This window comes from Phyllostomus hastatus, unplaced genomic scaffold (genome assembly GCF_019186645.2).
Source record: "Phyllostomus hastatus isolate PE091 unplaced genomic scaffold, TTU_PhHast_1.1 phas_contig_34, whole genome shotgun sequence".
Lineage (NCBI taxonomy): Eukaryota > Metazoa > Chordata > Mammalia > Chiroptera > Phyllostomidae > Phyllostomus > Phyllostomus hastatus.
Genome location: NW_025333857.1, coordinates 25,133,578 through 25,153,350, shown reverse-complemented (window position 1 = coordinate 25,153,350; position 19,773 = coordinate 25,133,578). Strand labels below are relative to the sequence as shown.

The 19,773-nt window shown below is 42.6% G+C and overlaps 1 protein-coding gene across 1 annotated transcript in view; it reads right to left on the bottom strand.

Annotated features, from left to right (window-relative positions):
- Positions 1-5,014: 5,014 nt before the first annotated feature.
- Positions 5,015-19,773, bottom strand: part of SPATA6L (spermatogenesis associated 6 like) — a 52,925-nt gene continuing 38,166 nt past the window's right edge. The window contains exons 11-13 of the mRNA XM_045840377.1: positions 11,318-11,411; positions 9,706-9,808; positions 5,015-5,213 (exon numbers count right to left, since the gene is read on the bottom strand). Coding sequence (XP_045696333.1) covers positions 9,719-9,808; positions 11,318-11,411 — 184 coding nt within the window. The 3' untranslated portion in view covers positions 5,015-5,213; positions 9,706-9,718. The remainder of the gene's footprint in view (positions 5,214-9,705; positions 9,809-11,317; positions 11,412-19,773) is intronic.

The following is a 19,773-nucleotide window of genomic DNA, read 5'->3' as shown; positions in this document are numbered from 1 at the left end:
GACTGACCAAGATGGAGCCATAGGTAGATACACTTTGCCTCCTCCCATGACCAAAAGGAGGACAAAAGCAAATTTAAAAACAAAAAATAACCAGAACTGCCAGAAAATAGAACTGAATGGAAGTCAGACAACCAAGGAGTTAAAGAAAAAACATTCATTCAGGCTGGTCGAAGGAGTGGAGACAGGCAGCCAGAGCAGAGAGGATGCATGGCAAGGTGGTGACTGGAGGACCGGGCAGTCCCACATTTGCATACAGATAAATAGGGAGGAACAACTGGGGAGTGAGACAAAGTGTGCAACTCAGGGTTCCAGCATGGGAAAAGAAAGCCTCAAAACCTCTGGCTATAAAAACCTGTGGGTGTTGTAGCAGCAGGGGAAACTCCCAGCCTCACAGGAGAGTTCACTGGAGAGACCCACAGGGTCCTAGAAGGTACACAAACCCATCCACCCAGGAATCAGCACCAGAAGGGCTCAATTTGCTTGTGGGTAGCGGGGAAAGTGACTGAAAGCTGGTAGAGAGCCAAGCATTGTTCCCTCTTGGACCCCTCCCCCACATACAGTGCCACAACGCAGTAATGTGGGTTGCCTCAACCTTGTGAATACTTAAGACTCTGCCCCTTATTATGTAACAGGCACAAAAAGACAAAGCAAAATTGCCCAAATGAAAGAACAGTTCAAAGCTCCGAAAATAAAACTAAGCAATGAAGAGATAGGCAACCTATCAGATGCAGAGTTCAAAACACTGGTAATCAGGATGCTCAGAGAAATGGTTGATTATGGTCACAAAATAGATGAAGAAGTGAAGGCTACACAAAGTGAAATAAAGAAAAATATACAGGGAACCAACAGTCCAGGGAAGGAAACTGGGACTCAAATTAACAGTTTGGAGTAGAAGGAAGAAATAAACATTCAACCAGAACAGAATGAAGAAATGAGAATTCAGAAAAAATAAGGAGATGCTTAGGAACCTCTGGGACAACTTTAAACATTCCAACATCTGGATCATAAGGGTGCCAGAAGAAGAGGAAGAGCAAGACATTGAAAACTTCTTTGAAAAAATAATGAAGATTATTGAAGATTAATGAAGAAGAGAACTTCCCCAATCTGGCGAAGGAAATAGACTTCCAGGAAGTCCTGGAGGCTCAGAGAATCCCAAAGAAGTTGGACCCAAGGAAGCATACACTGAGGCATATCATAATTATATTTCCCAAGATTAAAGATAAGGAGAGAATCTTAAAAGCAACAAGAGAAAAGGAGACAGTTACCTATGAAGGAGTTCCCATAAGGCTATCAGTTGATTTCTCAAAAGAAATCTTGCAGGCAAGTAGGGACTGGAAATAAGTATTCCAAGTCATGAAAGACAAAGATCTACATCCAAGATTACTCTATCCAGCAAAGCTATCATCTAGAATGGAAGAGCAGATAAAGTGCTTCTCCGATAAGGTCAAGGTAAAGGAGTTCATCATCGCCAAGCCCTTATTACATAAAATGTTAAAGGTACTTATCTAAGAAAAAGTCCTCTATCATCTGATCAAAAATATGAACAGTAAAATGACAGCAAACTCACAACTATCAACAACTGATCCTAAAAATAAACAAATAAATAAATAAATACTAAGCAAACAACTAGAACAGCAAACAACAGAATCACAGAATTGTAGAGCACATGGAAGGTTATCAATGGGGAGGGGCGGGGAGAGAATTGGGGGAAAGGTACAAGGAATAAGAAGCATAAATGGTAGGTACAAAATAGACAGGGGGAGGTTAAAATAGTATAGAAGATGGAGAAGTCAAAGACCTTATATGTACGACCCATGAACTAAAGGTAAGGGGGAATGCTGGTGAGAGGGTGGGTACCGGGTGGAAGGGATAAAGGGGAAGAAAACAAATGGGACAACTGTAATAGCATAATCAATAAAATACCTTTTTAAAAAATTAAAAGTTTGATACCTCCTGCTCTAGGATAATTTGGGGAGGAATTAGTTTTATTTCCTATGAATACGTGTCACTGTATCCTTGTTTATCAAGCAATAAAAGAGCTTTCATTTACTAATCAAAAAAAAAAGAAAAAATATATATATTCTTACCGGGGTGTCGGAGGATCATTCTAAAAGATAGAGAATCTCAAGGGGAAATCTTCAGAGTGCGAGCTCCTCACTCTGAAGAAGCTGAAGAAGCTCCAGATCAGAAAATAAGAAAAGGGCCATCCATCCTGGAAAGGACCCATTTGCACCAGGGAAAAGCCTGTATCCTAGGCATGACCCCATATTTGCCAAATATCCTAGTTCTAAGGTGAAACTAAGCACAGGCTCTTCCCTCTGATGAACAAAGTAATTGTTGCTGTCCCTAGACCCAGTATGGAGGACTGGGAGGTAACAGACTCCAGGATGCTTAGGGTTGCAGCTCTTCTCATTGTCAGCAGAGTTCCTGGGACAGGGGAAGATAGGGGGGCTTCTCCCCAAAACCTGTGTATCCCCAAGGAAGGCTGGGGTGGGTCCCCTATTCAGAGATGCACAAAGGTCCCATCAGGTGGTGCTAGCAGATTCATTGGTCACACACACAGATCGGAAAATGCAGCATTTCCTTGGGTTGCTCTCAGAGAGGCCAGAGGGCTCCTTAAATGGAACTAATCAGGCAGAGCCATCCATGGCTGTTACTGAGAGTGGCCAGGCATTCAGTGGCTAGGCTGAACTTGCACACATAACCCATCCATCCTCTAATTATACATTTAAAACCAACTATTTTCTTTTATGTTAAACTAATCATATACACTATTTTTTTTTGGGGGGGGGAATCCTTATAGGCACTTTATTCAGATGTCTGGCAATCTGAGAAGACAGCGGGTTATGTACCCTAATAGACCATTTTACATCCCATTTTAAAATGACCCTTTTTTTTAATTCAGGGCCTACAGACTTTAGGTAACTTTGAGTCAGTTGGGTGACCATAGGGAAATGACTTCATTCTAAGGTGGCTTCGCTTACAGGGCCCAGGCTCCATGAGGGAGATTTTCCCAAGAGTCTCTGCAAACCCAGACCCTGTGAAACATGTTTGGAAAATATGGTGCAGGCTTTGATAGATTGGCAACTGTGAAAGTCAAGAAAGGAATAATAAACTGCAGTAAGACAAGAGGAATTTTTATTATGTTTAATGACAGATCTTCCCAAAAGGAATCCAAACCCCAATATGTCACAAAATTATTGATGTTATTATATACTCCAAAAGCAAAAGGTCTCAGCGGCAACCCTGGCCCAATATGATTCCTCAAAACTAAAATAATTCCTGAAGAAATAAAAAGGTAAAATCAGAATAATTTAAACAATAGAGTTAACAGATCAGAAAATGAGAAAAGGGCAGATTGAGTTGTGAAAAAGAACAACAAAAAGACTTTAAATAAGGGTGGGCATTTAAGATCTTATTCATAAATCAAATTAAGAAGTCATGCTAAAAAATGAACACGAATGTCACAGAGTATATCTGAGCAATAAAGCCACATGCGGTACCAACTAATTAGAATGACCTCCTTTGCTTACATCCTCCTTTGTAAGTGGCCCTTTTCCAAGAATTGTACCTCAGTCTTAATGTGATGCAGTACCTTTTATTTCTGATGACTACTTAGATACCAAAGTAAACTGACAACTATAATTTCAGATGCTCTGAGAACGCACAAACAGGTGTGATCTAAGCCTGTTGTCTGTTTTCCAAAGGTGCAGTGTTTGTTGCAGTATATACCTTTATTTGGCTGAGATCCTGAGAAAACAATAAATGAGTTTTGTTTTATTGTTTTTGTTTGGGGAGGGCTTTTTTTCCTCCTTTAATTTTGAATTTCCTTTTCCTAATTTACCTAATGAACCAATTCCTGTGGTCATAATGAGAAAAGAAGACTTGACCCTTCATTGTATCTCCCAAAACTCCCACAGCTGCAGGGCGTGGTGGAGGAAGTGCTCGGGCTATGGTACGGAAGACGGCAAAGGTTCCGTTTTCAGGCCCTCTCTTTCCTGGGTCTGTGCCCAGGGAGGCAGATGTGCCTCCAGCTCCACTTCATCCCGTTCCATCCTCTTCGTGCTCCCTCACACTGCGTGCTCACCCTTCTAACTAACTTTAAATTCAGTTTTGGCAGTCGTATTTACAAAGCCCATTCACTTAAAGTAGATCTTTCAGAGAAATAATGGAGGAAGCTGTTGTTCCTCATGTAAATTTATGAAGAACTGCTGACCAAGAGGAGGGATAGTGACAGAAGAATGCGTTTAAACTACAGTCCAAAGAAATTAGCCTCTTCCTACAAATGTATCATAGAAATTGAACCTTTTTTAAAAAATATTTTATTTATTTATTTTTAAAGAGATGGGAAGGGAGGAAAGAAGAGAGGAAGAGAAACATCAATGTGTGGTTACCTATCACAGGCCCTCCACCAGGGACTTGGCCTGCAACCCAGGCATGTGTCCTGACTACGGATTGAACCAGCAACCCTTTGGTTTGCAGGCTGGTGCTCAGTCCACTAAGCCACCCCATCTAGGGCAAAATTAAACCTTTAAAGCAAGATTTGAATTCTCCATATGAAAGCCTCCCTCTTCCTGTATTTTCAGTGGACTTCAAGTACAGAAAGCCTAACACTGAAAAACAAATAAACAACATTAAAAAAAAAAACAGATTTACCAAAAAGAAAAAATCAGGTTGGCAGTCTTTTCCTAGAGAATTTATCAGGTTATTTCATGAAATAGAATCTTCTTCTAGCTGATGTAAAATGTACGTTGATTTGGAAAGAAAGAGAGAGGGGGTGGAACTGAGGAGGAAGGAGGGAAGGAGGGGAAAAAAGGACTTTTCAAGGACACTCCATGCCAAAAATGAGGAATACCTGAAAAGGCATCTTGACATTTTCAGTGAAATTCTAAGGAGTACTTTCTAAGCACCTACCACTCAACTATTGTTATTTTTTATTTCAAGCTCCAAACAAACACACAAACATTAAAACACAAATTTTCCAGCTCCACAAGAAAATATGAGCTCCAAACAATGAACACTTTAATTAACAACTCTTACCTGGGTACAAAAGATTGAGCACAGGGTTTGATTTAAAGGGGATTAGACATCGGCAACTCCACACACATAACAAAAATTGTTGTTCATTTCCCTAAGGATGTGTCAGTTGCCTGGATGAGGGAGTTCTTCATGATACTCCTTCAGCTTTCTTTCAGTGTCCCCTGCAGGTGGGACTGAGGAAAAAGAACACACAATCAACACAGCCAAGGAGAAAATGATCTCACTCTATTCTAATCTTGGCATGCCTCTTCCTTGGGATCACCTGGTGTCTGAGCCCCGACCCTTGTCCTGTGTTCCCAACGCATAATGAGGCAATACTAGTTAGCATGCCAAAGCAGCTGTGTGGTCTTGGGCAAGTTACCTGACCTCTTTGTATAATGTGAGGGTGATAATCAGCAGAGTATCTGCCTCTGGAGAATGCTATTGTGAGGAGTGTATGGTCCTTGGTACACTGTATACCAGCAGGAACTGTTAGATGTCACTGAGCGAAACTGTTAAACATGCCCCCCATCAATTCCATTCTGTGGAACAATCATTTTTCAACATGGACAGTGTAGGACTGGGGGTGTTCCAAGTCCCCATCCTCAAGGCACTGGCAGTCTACTGCAGAGATTCTCAAACTGAAATATGCATCAGAATCCCCTGAAGAACAGTTTTAACAGTACTGGGCACAGTGCAGAGATTCCAATTGAATTGGTCTGAAGTGGAGCCTGGGCATCAGTATTTTTCAGAGGCCCTCCCTGCTTCCCCGTGATTCTAATGCTCCTGGAGGACTGCTGACCCAAGGATCTGCCTTGTGGTTTGGGTGCACAGCCACTGCCTGCAGGGTCTGTGGGACTCCTGGGGTGAAAGGAGGTGAGTCACTATCCACTGAGTCAATCCCCACAAGCCACCCAACGACAAATCCCTCAGAACCTGGTGACCAAATCAAAGAGTGAGGATCCCTAAAGTTGGAGTTCAGAGTCTATAGCCTGGCTTGCTTTTTGCTTCAGTTGTAATGGAGGTGAAGGAGCCCCTGTGGAAGGAAGTAAAATAGCTCCTGCCTGCCCACAGAGAGGTCAGCCTGGAGGCCATGCTAGCTACTATCTTAAGAGCTGGAGGCCCAGTGACCTCCGACAGAATCAGAAACTAGTCCTTCAGTTAATTTTTGCCCTGTTTTTCTTTTCTTGGTTTACTTCCTTTTGGCTATTCTTTAATTTTAGAAAAGTTTTGTGCTATAATTCTTGTCTGTGCCTGCATTCCTTGCTCACCCTCTGACTGGGAGCATTACAAGTAGACTAGCTCACCCTGAAGGCCAGCCATGGTGGTGGGAAGCGGGACCGCAGGACACTGCTCCCAGGTGTGCACCACTCAGTGGGGCCAGAGTTGGTGCCATGTGCTCAGTCTCCCCTGCGTTTAGAGACTTCCCTTCCAGTCCTCCATCCCCTTCTTGGGGGAGTTTTCACAAGGAAAACCAATTGCAGTACAAGGCTGAAGGGAACAAGTACTAAGTCCAGGCCTGTGGAGGAGCAAAAGACAGGCCCTGGCTCTGCTTGAGGGACCAGGGGGTTCACAGAGGCGGGCCTTGCAAGCCCGTCCTCCAAAGCAGAATCTCAGCAAGTACATACTGGATATGGGCAATCAGCTCACACACACTTGTTAAGAACCATAACGCAAAGGTAATCATGCCTTCTAAGAGAACTAGGTGTATGTGTGTGTTTATGTGATTTTTTTGTGTGATAAAATTCACATAACATAAAGACCACCATTTTAACCATTTTAAATTATACAAGGGATAAGCTTTTTTTAATTCTCACCCGAAGATATCTTTATTGATTTTAGAGAGAGAGGAAGGGAGAGAGAGAGAAACATCTATATAAGAGAGAAATATCAATCAGTTGCCTCCTATACACACCCCAACTGGAGATTGAACCCACAACCCAGGTATGTGCCCTGACCAGGATCAAACCTGCAACCTTTTGGTGTACAGGATGATGCTCCAACCAACTGAGCCACCCAGCCAGGGCAGGGACCCAAAACACCACCTCCCAAAACATCCAGAATAAGGAGAAATGTATTCCAACCCCTTCTACTCATTTCCTCTACGCATTCCCTAGTCAGACAATTTGGGACTTATTATTTTTAGCTCAAGAATCCCTGGCATTTTGTGGTAAGATTCTACTTTTTCAGTTCCCCCAAATCTTGAGGTCACTAGGAAACCAAGAGAGGGAAAGCTGAGCAACAGTGAAACAGCAGGAGGGAAGAAGGGAAGGAAGGGGCAAGAACTGGCGCTGCCCTCCAATCCTGCAGTGACTTGTGCCAGGAGGTAGGATGTGAGCACCATAAAAAAAGAAAGAAAGAAAAGGAAGGAAGGAAGGAAGGAAGGAAGGAAGGAAGGAAGGAAGGAAGGAAGGAAAGGTTCTTGACATCAAAAGTAAATTTGAGGTGGGCAATGATTAAACATACTAGTATCTTGAGTCAATTTGTTAAGCTGAATGCACCACCTCCTGTATTCTGCGATCCTGACAAAACATTCCACTCTAGAGGTGAGAACACAGAGGCTTATTCCGGGGCGGGAGGGTCAGGACATTAGGACATGTAGAATGTTCAGTGCAGCACTGTTTTTTAAAAATGGTGCTGCAAGCAGGAGGGCTTCATTGAGAAAAGTGGGGAAGGAGGCGTGTAGTGGAAACCCACTGGGTGTTCTGCTGGATGCTCCTCTCTGGGGCTGTCTTCCGAACTCACGGCACGTCTGGGGCCGTCCTGCTTTAGCCGCTTGACCTTGCTTGTTTGGGTCTTCTCTGAACTCATTGTGATATCAGCCTCTTTCTAATAAATGTCCTATTGGCTTAAGACAGCCAAAGCCATCCGGGTTTTTACAACCACGAAAACCTTTACTACCGCAGCCCTCCAGCACCCCTGCCTCACCAGGAGTCCGTGACCCGGGAAGTGGGCGTAGAGACCACTGGAAGGGATCTTGTGTTGTATTGGAAACCTATTTTCTAAGAATTTACTAATTTTTTTCTCACTTTCTCTCCATCCCCTCACATCAGTGTCCCCATATTAGCTGGTTCAGGGCTTTCTGTAACTCAGTGTCACCTGTGTTGAATTTCAGTGCAATTTGGCATTTGGTAATTATGTGGGCCGTGTTCCCTAAGTGGTAATTATGTGAGTTATGTTCTGTGTAACTACCTAATAAGTGCCTAGATGACTGTTTTGGCAACCGGAGATGAAGTGGGCCAGAATCCATCCTTTAATCTACCAAGCAGAACGTTCTAAGGTAGGAGCCTGCAGAACTGGCAACTACTGAGCTGTCCTCCTCATTCCTCTGTGCTGAAGGTGGGGAGTCCTGGCCAGCCCTGGGGCCCTCAAACCAGATTTCCAGGGGCCTGACCCTAAGTAAAAACCTAGCATATTATCCCACACTCCTTTATTGTTTAAAAAGACTCATAATTATTTCGAAATTGCTAGAACAAGGGACCTCATAAAACAGCACCAAAGGATCCTTGTGGGAGATAGTCCCAGAAATGCCCACAAACTCTCCTGGGGTCCAAAGGGCTCCTCTGCTCTTTCTCCCCAGGGTTCTCCTATCACACGCCCTAGGTCTGGAGAAGTAACACAATGTAATGGTTAAAGGTGTGATCACTGAAGCCAGACTACCCAGGTTCCTGTTTCGGCTGTGCCATTTGCTAGTCGTGGCACCTTCAGAAAGGTACCTGCATGCTCTGCACCTCAGTTTCTCTACTCATAAAATGGAAGTAATGATAGTAACTACTTCAGAGGATTGTGGGAATTAAACATGAACCCATTTAATACATGTGAAGTATTTGGACCAGTTCCTGGCACTCAGGAAGCACTTGACAATGAAGAGCTATTAGCTATTGTTATTTTGGGCCCGGGTTAGGAATGGAAAAGAATACCTGAGAAATGATGACATCTCACTATGTGGCCAACTACTTGCCTCATATCTGAATTCTAGGGTTGCCTTATTACCTCATTCAGCATTCACTCATAAAAAATATTTACTGAGCGCCAACCACAGTGGAGAGCCATCTGATACAAGACGACAACAGGCAGGGAGTGGGGGTTTGGTTCTTGTTGAGAACACAGGCCTAGCACGTGTGGTTGAATTCACCCGAGTTAAATGAGATTCCATTGTAGCACACTAAATGCTGGCTATAAAATAGTGAGCAAAAGAGGCAGGTTTCACTCAAGAAGTAGGGGCAGACTTTTAAGGAGTCAAGCCATATAAACATAACAACAAACTATGTCATGCTTTATGAAAATGCTGGGTGCTAAGAAACAGGTATGTCTCAGAAGGGGAGGAAGTGTCATAGAAATTCATGAAACTCAAAAGATAAACAGAAGTGACCCAAGCAGGAGCAGGAACAGTATCCCAAACAGAGAGAACAATGTGCATAAAGGCATCACGGCAGGAAAAAACTCATGTTCCAGGAGCTGAAAAGAGAGGCCATTAGATAATGAGAGAGACAGAGACACAAGGGAAGGCAAGAGAGCTGGCAGACCCACATACGTTCTGTCACTGCCACTCTGTGAAGGAGGAACATGGTTCTTAGGTCTCTCTCACATCTGTCCAGCACGTTTTCTAACTACCTCACACTGACAGCAGGAAACTAAAATCACTTTAGCAAATCATGATAAGAAGCACTTAAGCTGCTTACTTACATAAAACATCAGCTTAAGAATATTTCTGTGCACAAACCGGGTAGTTCTTCAGAGGGTAGCTTGGTCTTTCAAGGGTGTGATTTACTTCAGAGATAAAATCTTCCTATAATAAAAACAAATGCAGCAATTGCATCATTCATAATGTAATAAGGATCAATGACAGCACAATGAGTAGTTTGCATTTCTGAGGCTAAGAATGCCATATACTCTGTATATGTGGGGTTCACACACGTGTGTGTATGTAAGTACTCTTTCTTTCTCTTCTTCCTCCTCCTACCTCCCTTCCTTTGTTCTCTCCCTTCCTTTTTTTTTTTACATTTTAAAGGGATTTCCTTACTTGGAAAAACTGTGACTTTTCAGAGAGGAAGTAAAGTAACCCACTACCCCGTGGTTAGAATAATCATTACTCATTTTAACTGTCACCCTATAGATCTAGGATATGCCAGCATTTTTAAGTAAGTCAATACAACCAATTCAACTATATGGTACGGTGAAATCCAACTGCAGGCACTGTTAACCTTACGTTTGAATTCTTTTGAAATGGTGATAGGTCACGTAGCTAATGACTGTCAATCTGCAGTAGACAAAGTACTGGCTGCATCTACCTATGAATCAGAAACACTCCCCACAGCCCCATAAAAGATGAAAAGCCAAAACACCTTATTAACTTTGAGAAAAGAGTGACGACAGGGAATATATAAAATGGGGTCACTTTAACCAAGCTGCTAAAATTGTTAACATTATCAAGATTCAGGCAGGAGGAAAAACCCCATTTTTGTTCTAACTAGCCTAAGAACTTAAATTATTTTTTAACTTTCCAGTCCTGCATCAATGCCTGGTTATGCATCTGGACCTCCAGATAACCCTCTAATTACCACCGAAGGACTCACTTATACATCAACCTGACACCTAAGTCACTGGACGTGACCAGACCGACTAGCTGTCACCTGACAACCATTCTGGGCAAATCCTAGGGCTAAGAATGTAGGACTGATAATTCTCAAGAATGCACCTTTTACTGTAAGAATTTTAACTTTTCTCTCTTCTTTAAAACATCAGGGTTTTGCCTGGCTGTTTCCAGTTTGAAAACTCTAGGAGTCTTGAACAAATCTATGATTTATTTCTAGGAAAACCACCAGACTCTTTTTGAGTTTGTTCAACAGCTTTTAGGAGAACTTTCTTCCATGCTGTGGCCTTACACAGACCACACACACTTCTCTGGGTTCTCCTGTGGACCAGAATTCCTGTGTCTGGTGGAAGGGAATGTGCTTTGAGTCAGTTACACTGTCTTCTCTAAGTCCTTTGAAAGGACGCTCCTCCTCTTGCTGCAGGACCTCCTCTTGATGCATGCTGTACTCCAAATTAGCTGCTACTTATTGTTCAGTTCCAAACTCCATTGTCTCTCCCCAGGGGAGTTGCTCTGACTCCCAACCAAGTCAAATACCCCTTTTCCTACACTCCCAGGACACCATGTAGTCTCCTGGATAAGTGTCACAATTTTACATTTATTTTTGTAGTTGCTTGATTAATGTCTGTCTTCCCCAATGAACTGTAAGTCCCAGTTCCCATGTTATTCTGCCAGCAAAAATCTAGTTTGATGAGAAGCCCTAACCTCGTTTAGGCGCTGCCGAGCTCTGTGGGATGTCAGAAGATTGCATACTCTTTCATGGATCTTCTTCCATGTGGACTGAGAACCAGGGTGGAACCTGCTCAACAGATTAAACAGGGAGATTATGCCCCTAATAAAAAGGATAGTTAGAGTACATAACAATATGGGTTGATATTTATAGCTTAATAGTAAGAAAACAGAAGCAACATATAAAATAATACACATAATACAGTTTTAATACCCATATAAAACCTGTGTATAGGAAACTCACTAGGAATAAAAACAACTGAGATGTTAATAATGGTGTGTGTTTAGGTGTATGGCTGTGAGTGACTTTCTTCTTTGTACTTAACTATGTATTTTAGATATTTCTCTAAAGAACAAATCCTGCCTTTTACATTAAGAATTTAATCCAAAACTTTTAATATAAACATCAATTCCATTGTTTTCCACCATAAGGATTTTATTTTGTATCTCACTTACTTGAGGCCAACCAGACCCAACCTTAACCACAGGTCTTAACATCATCTTCCAGTTCCGCGAACATGCTGCACTTCCTCCTCCCAGAGGCATCTGCCCACACTGCTCCCTCTGCCTGGAGTGCTGCCACCCCAACCCTGTCCCCACTCGTGTAACTCCTACCCACCCTCCAGAGCTCAGTTCGTGTATTGAGTTCTTGGGAAAGTCCTTCCTGATCCCTTTCGTGCAGAGGAAGTCAGAGTCCCTATTTTATGCATTCAGAATCCATTTACCCCGTATTCAGTGCGCTCCCCCTAGCAGACACATTGTCATTATTCGACTAGTGTCTCTTTCTACTCCTAGGCTGAAATTGGGAATGCAGCTCTTGGGTTAATAGTTCATCCTATGGCCTCATGGGTATTGAATACCACAGTAGGTATATTTAATAAATATTTCTTGAGTGATTGAATTAATCCATTCATTAGTTGAATTCATTTATTCATTTTGAGGAGGAAATGGGTACCAACTCCTAAATACTGAGGTGGAATTAGAAATTTGATTATGAAAATCTTGTTTCCTCAAAATGCCTGAAGAAGATTAGCAATTTTGATAAAACTGTTCTCTTTAATTAGCATACAATAAACATTAGGAAGGACAGGAACATTTGGGAATCAATTGGGGATTACTATGGCCAACATATTATTGAGCTCCTGAGCAGTTGCCCCTCTACTTAGTTTGGGACCAACATCTGGGAAGCCCATCCTGGCTCTCTCTATAATAAGCACATGTAGCTTGTTTCCAGGTCGACAAGACCAAGAACATTACTGTATTTAAACAGACCCGTAACCGACTCAGAAAAAAGACTCAGCAAATGGAAGCGCCACTCGAAGCACTACCCATGTTTAAGAAAAAGCCAGGCACATCATTTCTACACTTCTCTAAGAATTTTTAAGAGGAAGGAATAAAAATATATTGAAGCTATAAATAAAGCTAGCATCTAAAAAGATCCACTAACTGGATACCATAAATATATTTTCTATAAGTGTTGAGTAACCAGTACCAAAACAATTCCTACAATTTGTTACCATTATTATTCTATACAATCAATATTACATTTGAAGATCTCTGAGAATGAGTCAACAGACAGGAGCAGTGCTGTGCCTTTATTATAGCTTTCTTCTTGTGCTGTGGAACAGTGAGGATGTGTGTTACAGGGATGTGTCACTATTAAGATGACAGATAGTGATCAGGCTTAAGAGTGTTTGTTCTTCCATCCTTTGGGACTACCATTTTTCAACCCACTAGTTAAAGGGGTTTTCTTCTTCTTCCATTAAAAGCTTGGGCTGAGTCTCACCCCAAAATTTGTCTCCCAACTCATCCATACAACCTTCACCCTTACTGATTTCAGTATTAAGCTAGCAGAAACAGAAAAGGTATTTCTCAGCACTCTTGTGATCAGGGCACAGGGAGACAGGTCCCAGTTGTGCTGATGTGGAAAGAACAGTGTATGAGGTTGAAGCAAAGTACTAGTAGCACCTAGTATTCCAGAGGCTGCCTCTGTGATCCTGCTGAAGTCAACAAGGAATGGACTCATCCCAGAGGATATAAAGGATATCTTTCATTCAAAACAGCTATCTTACTTCTGGTCAAGATGGAGGCGTAGGTAAACACAGCTCACCTCCTCACATAACCACATCAAAATTACAACTAAATCGCAGAGCAACCATCACTCAGAACCATCAGAAATTGAGCTAAATGGAAGTCCAACAACTACTGAATTAAAGAAACCACATCCATCCAGACTGGTAGGAGGGGCAGAGATGCAGAACAGGCTGGGTCCACATCCATGTGAGGAGGAAAAAAATTCAGGAAGGATATCTCAAGAGCTAGGAGTCCCAGCCCACACCAAGTCCCCCAGCCCGGGGTTCCAGTGCCAGGAAGATAAGTCCCCACAACTTCTGGCTACAAAAAACAGTGGGGATTGAGTTGGTGGAAGAAACTTCTGGAGCCCCAAGCAGTTCCCCTTAAATAACCACACATAGACTTACTGAGACTCACTCTCTCAGAGCTCCAGCACTGGAGTAGCAGCTTAAAAGGCACCAGTGGCTTAAGAACAGAAACTGAAGTGTCTGAAATCAAGGCAAAATCTGGGGGACAGCTTTCTCCCAGACAGAAAGACGGGAAGAGGCCACTGTTCCTTTTCTGAACCCTCCCCCACACAGAGCTGCAGAGCTGGCAAGCAAGTGCCATATCTGAGACTCCATTGACCTGACTATCCCTGTTTCTCCTGCCCTGGAGATCCCCTGAGGCTCCATCCCACCTATCTTATGGGCCCATCCAAGCTGTTGACAGTGACTTTTCCATACAAATGGCTAGTCTTGGCTCAAGCTACACAACTTCCTAAATCCTCTCAAACAAGCAACATCTGGCCTCAGTGAGCCCCTAGCCCCCATATATCTCTTGCTAAGTGGCACCAGGCCCAACACTAACAGCAGCCACCCTGGGTTCACAGCTTGGTTTTGATTGGAAACTTCAAAGCCCAGCACAAGTAGCAGCCCTCTCAAATTGCTTTAAAGATCAGGAAGGGTGGCTCTAGGCAGAATACAGGATGGAGCTGACCTTGGCCTGTACCAACCAGGAAACCCCAGAGCCTGAGCATCCAGTGAACAACTACAGACCACATCAGAGTACCACCACCCTACCCCTGCAAAGCTGATCCTCGATGGAGGGCAGAGGTTGGTCATCAGTGGAACAGTCGGTCCTTGTAGCTGACTGTCCTGGGTAAATCGCTACCATTAACCTGCCAACAGCAATCAAGGCTCAACTACAAGAACAGAGTGTACTTAGCCCTAACAAAGGGTGCACCTTGAGTACCCTTCTCAGGTGATAGGGGAAGCTGGGTCACTGGACCCTATGGAAAACCTAGTACATTAAGCCATGCTACCAAGACAGGGAGTCATAGCAGCTCTATTTAATACCTAGACACAAACACAGGGAGTCTGCCAAAATGAGGAGACAAAGAAACATGGCACAAATGAAAGAACAGATCAAAATTCTAGAAAAAGAACTAAATGAAATGGAGATAAGTCATCTATCAGATGCAAAGTTCAAAATACTGGTTGTAAGGATGCTCAAGGAACTTAGTGAGGACCTCAAGAGCACAAAAAAGACCCATTCAGAAACAACGCATACACTAACTGAAATAAAGAACAATTTACAGGAAACAACAATAGAGTGAATGAAGCCAAGAATCAAATCAATGATTTGGAACATAAGAAAACAAAAAACAACCAATCAGAACAACAAGGAGAAAAACAAATCCAAACAAAACAAGGATAGCATAAGGAGCCTCTGGGACAACATTCCAACATTCACATCGTAGGGGTGCCCAAAGAAGAGAAGAAAGAGCAAGAAGTTGAAAATGTATTTGAAAATATAATGAAAGAAACTTCCCTAAGTTGATGAAGGAAATAGACATGTGAGGGACTTTCAGCCAAGATGGAGGCATAGGTAAACACACTGTGCCTCCTCACACAACCAAGATAGGGACAACAACAATTTCGTCACACAGTAACCACCAGAACTGACAGAAATTTGAACTGTATGGAAGTCGGACAACCAAGCAGTTAAAACAGACATGTTCATCCAGACTGGTAGGAGGGGCAGAGTCGGGCAGCCAGGCATCGTCGGGGTGTGGAGAGCAGAGAGCATTGGGACTGGATGTGTAAGACATCTGGGGCCTGCAAGACCACGGCAGGTGGACCCTGAGCGTGCAAGTGGCAGCTGGAAGACCCCAGCTAAGGGGTGGCAAATGGCAGACCCAGCGAGGTGGGAATTGTAAAGCAAGGCACTGTGTGCAACCCAGGATCACAGCGCTGCAAAATAGAGCCTCCGGACACTGATTGAAAACACCTGTGGGGGTTGAGGCACAGGGAGAGACTCACAGCCTCACAAAAGAGGTCCTTGGAAAGTCCCATGGGGTGCACAAGCCCACTCACATGGTAATCGGCACCAGAAGGGCCCAGTTTGCTTGGGGGAAGCAGTGGAAAGGACTGAGGTCTGACAGAGAGCAGAGGAAACGCCATTGTTCCCTCTCAGACCCCGCCCCCACATACAACGTCACAACCCAGCAACTGGGGTGCCCCGCCCTGGTGAACACCTAAGACTCCGCCCCTCATACATAACAGGCGTGACCAGACCAAAGCAAGGGGAGGGAGATGGCTCAAACAGAATGAAAGCCTCAGAGTCAGTACTTTAAAGCGACTGAGAGATAGCCAATCTATCAGATGCACAGTTCAAAGCACTGGTGATCAAGATGCTCACAGAATTGGTTGATTTTAGTCACAAATTAGATGAACAAATTCAGGCTACGATAAGAGAAATGAAGGAAAATGCACAGGGAACCAATAGTGATGGGAAGGAAACTGGGACTCAAAACAATAGAGTGGATCAGAAGGAAGAAAGAAACAACCAAACAGAAAAGAATGGAGAAATAAGAATTTTAAAAAAATGAGGAGAAGCTTAGGAACCTCCAGGGCATCTTTAAACATTCCAGCATCCAAATCATAGGGGTACCAGAAGGAGAAGAGGAAGAACAACAAGTGGAAAAGTTATTTGAACAAATAATAAAGGAGAACTTCCCCATTCTGGCAAAGGAAATGGACTTTCAGGAAGTCCAGGAAGCTCAGAGAGTCCCAAAGAAGTTGGACCCAAGGAGGAACACACCAAGGCACATCATAATTACATTAGCCAGAGTAAAAATGAAGGAGAGAATCCTAGAAGCAGCAAGAGATAAGGAGACAGTAACCTACAAAGGAGTTCCCATCAGACTGTCAGCTGATTTCTCAAAAGAGATCTTACAGGCAAGAAGGGACTGGAAAGAAGTATTCCAAGTCATGAAAGGCAAGGACCTACATCCCAGATTGCTCTATCCAGCAAAGCTTTCATTTAGAATGGAAGGGCAGATAAAGTGCTTCTCAGGTAAGGTCAAGTTAAAGAGTTCATCATCACCAAGTCCTTATTTTATGAAATGTTAAAGGGACTTATCTAAGGAAAAGAAGATAAAAAAAACATGTATAGTAAAATGACAGCAAATTCACAATTATTAACAACCACACCTAAAACAAAAACAAAAAGAAACTAAGCAAACAACTAGAACAAGAACAGACCCACAGAAATGGAGAACACATGGAGGGTTAGCAACTGGGGAGTGGGAGGAGGAGAGAGGGGGAAAAGATACGGAGAATAAGTAGCATAGATGGTAGGTAGAAAATCGATGGGGGGAGGGCAAGAATAGTTTGGGAAATGTAGAAGGTAAAGAACTTATGACACATGGACATGAACTAAAGGGGGGAATGTGGGTGGGAGAGGGTATGCAGGGTGGAGGGGAATGAATGGGGGGTAATGGGACAACTGTAATAGCATAATTGATAAAATATAGTAAAAAAAAAAGAAAGAAAGAAATAGACATGCAAGTTCAGGAAGCACAGAGAGTCCCAAATAAGATGGATGCAAAGAGGCTCAATCCAAGACACAGCGTAATTAAAATGCCAAAGGTTAAAGATAAAAAGAGAATCTTAAAAACAGCAAGAGAAAAGAAGTGAGTTACCTAACTTACAGGAACAGGGGAGTTCCCATAAGACTATCAGCTGATTTCTCTAAAGAAACTTTGCAGACTAGAAAAGATAGGTAAGAAATATTCAAAGTCATGAAAAGCAGTGACCAACAGCTAAAATTACTCTACACAGCAAAGCTATCATTTAGAATCAAAGGGCAGATAAAGTGCTTCCCAGGCAAGAAAAAACTAAAGGAGTTCATCATTACCTAACCATTATTATATAAAGGGTTAAAGGGACTTATTTAAGAAAAAGAAGATCAAAACTATGAACAATGCCCTGGCTGGCATAGCTCAGTGAATTGAGCTTGGGCTGCAAACCAAAGTGTCGCAGGTTCGATTCCCAGTCAGGGCACATGCCTGGGTTGCAAGCCATGACCCCCAGCAACCACACATTGATGTTTCTCTCTCTCTCTCTTTCTCCCTCCCTTCCCTCTCTAAAAATAAATAAATAAAATCTTAAAAATATATATATACTATTAAAAAAAACTATGAACAATAAAATGGTAATAAATACATATCTATCAACAATTGAATCTAAAAAACAAACTAAGCAAACAAGAAGAACAGGGATAGAATCATGGATAAGAAGAGTGTTACGATGTTGCCAGATGGGAGGAGGATGTGGGGGAATGGGTGAAGATGTGAGGGGACTAAGAAGTAAGTAGTTACAGAATAGTCATGGGGATGTAAAGTACAGTGTAGGAAACAGAGTAGCCAAAGAACTTATACACAGGCCCCATGGACATAAACAGTGGTGTGAAGATTGCCTGAGGAAGTGAGGGGTACTCGGTGGAAGGGACAAAGGGGGAAAAATTGGGACAAATGTAATAGCATAATCAATAAAACATGTTAAAAAAAACAGCTGTCCTATGCACCCCAATGTTCAAAATAGCATTATTTACAGTAGCCAAGTACTGGAAACAGCCTAAGTGCCCATCAGTAAATGAGTGGATCAAAAGACCCTGGTACATTTACACAATGGAATATTACACAGCAGAAAGAAAGAAAGCTGTCCTCCCCATCACGACAGCATGGATGGAACTGGAGAATATTATGCTAAGTGAAATAATCCACGCTGTGAAAGACAAGTACATATGATCTTACCTGTAAGTGGAACCTCATCAACAAAACAAACAAGTGAGCAAAACAGAACCAGAGACATGGAAATAAAGAACAAACTGAGAGCGACCAGATTGGGAGGAGATGATAACAGGTGAAGAAGGAGAAGGGTCAAGTCACGCAACATGTATAAAGGACCCATGGACAAGGACAACCGCGGGCAAGAGGACTGAATGTGGGAGGGGAGGATGGGCAGGGCAGAGGAGAGCAATGGGGCAAAAATGGGGACAACTGTAACTGAACAACATTAAAACAATTTTAATAAAAGTGTTCTTTTTCTTTCCAAAAAAACCCCAGCTGTCTTAAAAATATTATTTTCAGTGCCACTTCCCTGAAGGTAAAGTGACCAACTGTCCTAGTTTGCCCAAAACAAAGATATTTCCCAGAACACAGGACTTCCAGAGCTAAAACTGAGGTAGTCCTGGGCAAACCAGACAGCTTTCCTTTAACCATATATTCTTGTCACTTGATTATGGCCTAATTTACAAATTCACAGTCCAAATATTTCCAAACTTATCAGGTTAGATGACTTTGGCATATAGAATTGGCTGACTCATCAGAGATAGATGATAAAGCTCTGGTCTGTAGCCTGAGTCATTGCCCTACATACAACTGTGCTTATTGCCTGTGATAAACTTGCATAAACTTCCCAATGCCCTCCAGCAAAGCCAAACTTTTTTAGCTTGGCTTAGATGGTTCCCCTCAGCCTTGGCAAGCTGGTCTAACTTCTAACACCTGAAAGTGCCCCTTGCCTTTTCACCTCACATCCCTCTCCTCCATTAACTATATTATACCAAATCTCCTCCCTTGAAGTCCCATATGAAAATGCTTCTCCTCCATGAAACATTCCAGAAGTACCTTCCTCCTCTCTGATATACTAATAACATTCGATCTGTACTAGTCTCAATGTTCCAACTTGTAGAAAGTTCTCAGTGTACTTCTTTTTTATATCCTCTGCTGGGTTGCAAGTTCTCCAAGATGAGGAGAAATGTCTTTGACATTAGCATTTCCATTGTAGGCCTAGTAGGATGACTATCCTGTTTTTCCTCTGAGGCATTTTTTCCTTGTATTCAGCAAATATTCATTGCATGTCTATTAAGTGCCATAAATTGGTAACTAAATTTTCATGTGTCTTTTTCTTAATTGAGGTATAATTGATGAGGCACTTAAAAAAGAGATTTTATTTATGTATTAACAGAGGGAAAGAGAGGGAGAAAGTGAGTGAGAGAAACATCAATGTATGGTTGCCTCCCACATACCCCCT